The sequence below is a fragment of the Trichechus manatus genome, unplaced genomic scaffold (genome assembly GCF_000243295.1).
Source record: "Trichechus manatus latirostris isolate Lorelei unplaced genomic scaffold, TriManLat1.0 scaffold00211, whole genome shotgun sequence".
Taxonomy (NCBI): domain Eukaryota; kingdom Metazoa; phylum Chordata; class Mammalia; order Sirenia; family Trichechidae; genus Trichechus; species Trichechus manatus.
In genome coordinates this window covers 3,106,461-3,114,155 of record NW_004444147.1, presented here as the reverse complement: position 1 = coordinate 3,114,155, position 7,695 = coordinate 3,106,461, and the positions used below count along the sequence as shown (strand labels likewise).

At 37.3% G+C, this 7,695-nt stretch overlaps 1 protein-coding gene across 3 annotated transcripts in view; it reads left to right on the top strand.

Moving 5' to 3' along the window:
* CASP8AP2 (caspase 8 associated protein 2) overlaps positions 1–7,695 on the top strand; it is a 57,204-nt gene that overhangs the window by 26,378 nt on the left and 23,131 nt on the right. For all 3 annotated transcript variants that reach the window (XM_023742484.1, XM_023742485.1, XM_023742486.1), the window contains exons 3-6: positions 3,853–3,918; positions 4,553–4,653; positions 5,175–5,249; positions 6,135–6,250. In XM_023742484.1, the coding sequence (XP_023598252.1) occupies positions 3,853–3,918; positions 4,553–4,653; positions 5,175–5,249; positions 6,135–6,250 (358 nt within the window). The remainder of the gene's footprint in view (positions 1–3,852; positions 3,919–4,552; positions 4,654–5,174; positions 5,250–6,134; positions 6,251–7,695) is intronic.

Below are 7,695 nucleotides of genomic sequence, written 5' to 3'. Positions count from 1 at the left end.
ATTTTACTTTAAAGTCTATTTTGTCAGAGATTAATATTGCCACTCCTGCTCTTTTTTGAGTGTTGTTTGCTTGATATATTTTTTCCATCCTTTGAGTTTTAGTTTGTTTGTGTCTTTAAGTCTAAAGCGTCTCTTGTAGGCAGCGTATAGACGGACTGTGTTTTTTGTATCCAATCTGCCGCTCTCTGTCTCTTTATTAGCGCACTTAGGCCATTTGCATTCAGCATAATTATTGATAGGTATGAGTTTAGTGCTGTCGTTTTGATGTCTTTTTTGTGTGTTGTTCAGAGTTTCTTTGTTCCACTTAAGTTTCTGTGCTGAGTCGTTTTTCTTTATGTCTTTTCTTTTCATCTTTTTCATTGTTGTTGATTTTGTGTTTGCTGAGTCTTTATATTTTTCTAGTATTTGTATTTTGACTTGTAGGATTGTTAGTTTCATTTGTGGTTACCTTAATATTTATCTCTGTTTTTCTAAGTTTATACCAGTCTTGACTTCCTCTCCATATGAAAAATCTCTTTATTTTTTAAGTCCCTCCTTTTTGTTTTAATGTTGTCGTCTTTTACATATTGACATCCGTTTCCCTATTTTCAGTGTTTTAGCTTTAATTTACTTTTGTGACTTCCCTATCTGGGTTGATATCTGGTTGCTCTGTCCTGTGTTCTAGTCTTGGGTTGTTATCTGATGTTACTGATTTTCTAATCAGCGGACTCCTTTTAGTATTTCTTGTTGTTTTGGTTTGGTGTTTGCAAGTTCCCTAAACTTCTGTTTATCTGGAAATGCCCTAATTTTGCCATCAAATTGGAGAGAGAGTTTTGCTGGGTATATAATTCCTGGCTGGCAGCTTTTTTCCTTCAAGGCTTTATGTAAATATGTCATCCCATTTCCTTTTTGCCTGCATGGTTTTTGCTGAGTAGTCTGAGCTTATTCTTACTGACTCTTCTTTGTAGATGACTTTTCGTTTATCCCTAGCTGTTCTTAAAATTTTTTTTCTTTGGTTTTGGCAAGTTTGATTATAATATGTTTTGGTGACTTTTTTGGGGGATTTACCTTATGTGGGGTTTGATGAGCATCTTGGATAGATACGTTGTTGTGTTTCACGATATCAGGGAAGTTTTCTGCCAATAAATCTTCAACAATTCTCTCTGTATTTTTTGTTATCCCCTCGTTCTGGTACTCCAAGCACTCGTAGTTTATTCCTCTTGATAGAGTCGCACATAATTCTTCGGTTTTCTTAATTTTTTTAATCCTTTTATCTTATTCTCAAATAAGTTGTTGTCAAGTATTTTATGTTCGGTATTACTAATTCTGGGTTCCATTTCCTTAATTCTGCTCCTATGACTTCCTATTGAGTTGTCTGATTCTGACATTTTATTGTTAATCTTCTGGATTTCTGATTGCTGTCTCTCTATGGATTCTTGCAGCCTGTTAAATTTGTCATTATGCTCTTCTCTAATCTTTTTAATTTCCTCTATTGCCTGTTTTCCATTTTGCTTTCCTTCCTAGTTTCTTTTTTTTTTTTCTTGTTGAAATTTTTTTTTTTATTGTACTTCAGGTGAAGGCTTACAGAACAAATAGTTTCTCATGAAACTGAAGTACCCGTTGTTTTATAACATGGGTTAACAACCCCACAACATATCAGCCCTCTAACTTCTCAATCTCTTTTTTTTTTTTGGTGAAAATACACATAACCAAAGATACACCATTTCAAAAGTTTCTACACGCACAGTTCAGTGACATTGACTACGTTCTTCGAATTGTTCTGTTATTCTCACTTGAGATGAAGGCTTACAGAACAAAATAGTTTCTCATTTAACAGTTACTACAAATGTTGCCCTATGACAATGGTTAACAATCTCACAACACATCAACAATATCCTTACTCAACCTTGGGTTCCCTATCACCAGCTTCCTTGTCCCCTTTTGCTTTCTGGCCCTTGTCACTGGACTCCTGTACCTCATTAGTCTCATTTGGTTTTACGGGGCTGCCCACTCCCAGGCTGAACCGTGAACCTCGGAGGTAACTTCACCACTGAGCTAAAAGGGTGTCTGGGGGCCATACTCTCGGGGCCTAGCTTCTTGAAGAGTTCTGTATATTACTCTTTTATTCTGCCTCTGGTAATTCCATGAAATTTTCCTCCTTTGGAAAATTTCTAGATTCTGTGTTTTGGGAGCTTGCTGAAGCCTTCATGGATTGCCTCTTTATGTGATTTGATATTGATTGTTGTCCTTGAGCCATCAATAAGTTATTATACTTATTTATTTTATATTTGCTTTCTGTGTTCTAGCTTCTTGTTTTGTTTTAATATGCCCAAATTGGCTGCTCGTATGAGCTAGTTTGATTATTGACACCTTTGAAGCTGTAATGTCCCGTTACCAGGTGGTTAGATCTGTTACTAGGTATGTGAGCTCAGAAGTCTGCCCACTCCTTCTGTATGGATTCAGCTCAGGTGCCCAGGTAGATAGCCACCACGTGTGTGGTGTAGGCTCTCACTTACAGTCCTAGACAGGCATAGGTGATTGGTGTAGGCATAGGCATCTGGCTGCAGCAGGGGGACACAGTCTGAGCAAGGCAGTGGTCTGACGGTCACCCTCGAGTGTCCAGGAGGAAGGCGTGTCCCTCTTCCCTAGAGTGTGTCGGTGGGTGGGTTTTGGAGCCCGACTATGAGCACCCAGTGCTGTTGGCCGTAAGGGCTTGGGGGCATCTCTTATTCATGGGCCCCTATCGCAGGTGGCTAGGTGGTGTGGGTGGAGCCACCAGTCCTCAGGCTCCTGATGTGGGTAGGTGAAGACCCTGCTTAATGGGCAGAGTAGTGTCAAATGTCAAGAACCTGCCACTTTACAGCTGAAACAGTTGAAGTTATATTTCTGGTATATACCCTGTTGTACTGTGGTAATGAGGGCCTGTGCTGTTGAGATGGGCCCACACAAGTCTATCCAGGGGGAAAGGCACTCAGAGTCTGTGGATCCCTTACATCTGTTGCTAGGCCTTGGAGCTGTGCCTACCCTGGGTTCCTGGCTTAGGGAAGCTGGCAGTTTATTTTTACCTGTTTGTTAATTTGTTCACTCTCCAGGGCAGGGAGAATGGCTCCTGGCGTGTGACAGATCCTACTTTTGGCCCAGGGGACTTGGCAATTGCTGAAGCCAGTCCGGGACCCAGTGTAGATTAGGGATCAGGGAGGTGAATGGGAGAGAGGTTTTTCCCTAAGGACGGTGTATTTGATCCTCATGGTAAGCCGTACGCAAGTACTTGTCTTTCGCCAGTGAGGGCTGCTTCTTACTGGTTCTGGGTGGCCGTGTAGACTCTCTGGCGCTGGGTCTCTCCTGGTGTGGAAAACACGGCTCCTGAGCACTGCCGCTTGCCTGTCTCACCGCTCACCCACAAGCTGCTCAGGCCTGAAGGGCGCTGGCTCTTGCCGGTCAGGTCTGGCAACTCCTTGCTGCTTCCGAACTGTCTCTCCCTCCCACTGCAACCCAGTCCGGTTCCTCCGCTCTACCTTTGATGTTCAGGACTCCCAGATTGCCGTATATAATCGAATCACTTGTTTTTTTTTGGTCTTTGTTGTAAGAGGGTGTACTGGAAGCGTCTGACTACTCAACCATTTTGACCCCCCCCCCCACTAGTATGTTTTTGAAAGTAATTTTTCTTAATGAAAGTAAAATTTTTAATGTTTAAATCTGAGGTAATAGCATCATGAATCTATGTACTGAAGTTTTCTTATTTATAAGAATATAGAAAAACTTCTTTTTTGGAGCAAAAGAGAAAGTCTTTTTTCATAGGCCTTCAAAGTAGGAATGAAAACACTTCTCTAAGTGCATAAAATCAGTTTTAACTAGTTTTTGCTCTTTTTGCAGCTTCTCCTCTTAATAATGATGAAGGCTCTTTGGACATATATGCTGGATTGGACAGTGCTGCTTCTGGTCTGTAGATTCTATAAAACAGTTTCTTTTTGTTTGATTGGTCGTTGTTAGTGTATATTATGAGTTATTCCTGGAATAACTCACAGCTCCTGAACAGTTTGCCCTTTCTTTGAAGTGATTGAAAGTCTTATACTTAAGTAAGTATTTTCTTGCCCTAAGCTTAACCAATATAACAAATTAGCAGACAGGTTTGTTATTCATCTAGGTCTCAGATTTAATTGGACCTTGTATGAAATATTTTGTAACACTGAAATGCAACTGATGGTGGGGTTTGTACTATATTACTGTTCAGTCTGTTACAGATTACATAATATTGTAAAGCTTGAAAAGGATACTTACTATAAATATTTTCAAACAAATCAGCAAGATTGTGATGTGCAGAGTCTAATGACCTATCAAAGTTAGAAACCCTTTCCGTAGTCAAACCTTCTCCAAGCTTTGAACAAACATGATCCTCACATCTGATTTATTCACAGAAATATTTTAGGTAATCTCGTTTTCCAACTCTCATCTATGAAATCAGTATAGATTTGGATAAAATGCTGGAGATGGAGGAATTCATAGCTCTTTGAGATGGACACAGCATCAAAAAGCACAACGCATTTTAATGTAAGGGGTTTTTTGTTTGTTTTAGACTTTGCTTCCAAATCCTGTGTTCCATCTAGAAATTGTTTGGATTTATATGAAGAGATCCTGACTGAAGAAGGAACTGCAAAGGAGGCAACATATAATGATGTATGTATCTGCTCACTAGACATTCTGTATTTAAGACTAGCTCTTAGACTAAAAGAATATTTAAATCAGTTTCCACCTTCAGATCTTCTTTTTAAAAGAATGTTTTCTAAATGCTTGTCAAAAGTTAGTTACAGTTTTGCCTTATTAAATTTAAATGTTTTAATATATAAAATCTCAACAGGCAGTGTGACACATTAATCTGTTCATGATTTGTACTAAGTTATATTGTATGTTACAGCGTCCTGAGACTTAAAGCAGACAAAATTTTTTCGACTTTATTCAAATTTTTCTACTTTTTTCAAATTTTAAAGATTGAAGATTGAATGTGAAACTAAACAAAATACATTATTAAATAGGTCCAACTTTAAAAACCAGTAATCTTACTCAGTACCTGTCAGTAGAAGTGGGCCTCATCTACTCTTAGTGGGTTGATGTGCAGAATGTTAAATATTTTGAAATGTCATTCAAGCTAAGAAAATAATTTGGAATGGTGATTAAGTTAATGCTTTTATGTTTCACAGTTGCAGGTAGAATATGAAAAATGTCAGCTACAAATGAAAGAACTGACGAGAAAGTATAAGGAAATACAGACACAGGTAGGATTATAATGAAGATTTTATTTTTGCCTTTTTAAGTTTTAAAATGAAAATTTAATAAAAAAAATTTTTTGTTATAAATAGAAAGTAAAGTACTAAAAGTGTTGACAGTTTCTAAGGAAACTTGTTTTATCACTAAATGAAGTAGCAAATGTGGCAAAACATGCCTTATTTCCTGAGTTGATGAAATTGATACAGGTAAACTGCTTTACTAAATAGCATTGACATAAAAATTTTTTTAAACTTAGACTACTGACAGTTAAATAATAGAAAATTTATAGTGTTGATGACAAGTGTTTCAAAGAGAATAGTTTGAGAACCAAAGATTTAGAAAGGCCTTTGGGAAAAAAATGACCATGCCTTCACGGTTTTTGCCACAGTGACTCTTTTTGTGATCATGCTGCAAAAATCAGGAATATCATGGCCTGCTGTGATTGATTTTTATTTTTTGGTAAAATTGTTTCTGTCTTTCCTCATGCCCCCGAAGAATCAGTCAACCCTACATTCATTCTTTGTTCATCTGAGAATTAGTACATTGTTGCAAGTTTAACTTAAGTTGTTAGATATAATGAAGTTTTACATTTTTATTTTGAAGCTAATGACTTTGGTGAAATTATTTTTCCTGTTATTTATTTTTTAAAATTTGATTCAGTTTTAAGTAGTTTTACTTGAATTGCCTTTATCTGATGCCATTTATCTTCTCTGAATTTCAACTTTCCCATCTGTATAATGAGGATAATTTAATGGGGCTTTTTTGAGAATTTTAGAAGATAAAATGTATGAGGTCTCACATTAGTTAGCATTCAGTAGTTATTAGCTACAGTAGTAGTAGTATTAACAATTCCTTGAATACGTAGTTTATTAATGTATTGTATGATGCTTTAGAATTTCAGCTTAAAAAGTGAAAATCAGTCTCTTAAGAAGAATATTTCAGCACTTATCAAAACTGCCAGAGTGGAAATAAACCGCAAGGATGAAGAAATCAATAATCTTCACCAGAGGTATAATTGAGGGATGTAGGTCCATTTATAAATTACATACATGTTGGTACGTGGAATATATTTAACCTCGAGTGGAAGAAAATGAAAACCATGCATTTTATTAACTATTTAAGATTTTACAATGAGTTGGTGCCCTGGTGGCGCGGTGATTAAGAGTTTGGCTGCTAACCAAAAGGTCAGCAGTTCGAATCTAGCAGCCACTCCTTCGAAACCCTATGGGACAGTTCTACTCTGTCCTATAGGGTCGCTATGAGTTGGAATCAATGGCAATGGGTAGTGACTAATATTCTAGTGGTAAATTATCATAATGATGTATGTATGATATTAATAACAGTGCTACGTACCTTTCTGAATATATTTTGTTTCCTAATACAGTGGAATTTTGCTGTAGTACTTTCTACCCCTGAAAAGATGATAGTATATCTGTTATGGGTTCTTCTTGGCCCCTACTAGAGTGCTAAAATGTCAAGAGAGCATCTATGTTCGTTTCCCTTGTTCTGATAGAGAATCCTTAAACTATCTCTCAATTGTATATTCTTTTCCCTCTCACATGGATTTTCTCCATTAATTTCTCTCTCCCTTTATATATATATATATATATATATATTTTAAATTGTGCTTTATAGGTGAAAGTTTACAGTGCAAGTTAGTTTCTCATTAAAAAAATTTATACACAAAAAGTTTATACATAAATTGTTTCGTGACATTGATTATAATCCCTGCAATGTGTCAGCATTCCCGCCCTTTTCCACCCATGTCCGTTCGTCCAGTTTTCCTGTCCCTTCCTGCCGCCTTGTCTTTGCCTTTGGGCACGTGTTTCCCACTTGGTCTCATATGCTTGACTGAACTAAGAAGCACGTTCCTCGTGTGTTGTTTGTTTATAGGCTTGTCTAATCTTTGGCTGAAAGGTGGATTTCGAGAATGGTTTCAGTTTTCAGTTAGTAGGGTGTCTGGGGGCCATAGTCTTGGGGGTTCTTCCAATCTTTGTCAGAACAGCAAGACTGGTCTTTTTTGTGAATTTGAATTTTGTTCTATATTTTTCTTCTGCTTTGTCCGGGACCCTCTATTGTGATCCCTGTCAGAGCAGTTGGTGTTGGTAACTGGGTATCATCTAGTTCTTCTGGGCTCAGGCTGGTGGAGGCTGTGGTTCATGTGGTCCATTAGTCCTTTGGACTAATATTTTCCTTGTGTCTTTGGTTTACTTCATTCTCGTTTGCTCTAGATGGTATGGGACCAATAGATGTATCTTAGATGGCCGGTCACAAGCTGTTAAGACCCCAGATGCTGCTCACCAAAGTAGGATGTAGAACATTTTCTTTTTTTTTTTTTTTGAGATTATTATTTTTTTTATTGTACTTCAGGTGAAGGTTTACAGAACAAATAGTTTCTCATGAAACAGTAGTACACATATTGTTTTATGACATTGGTTAACAACCCCACAACAT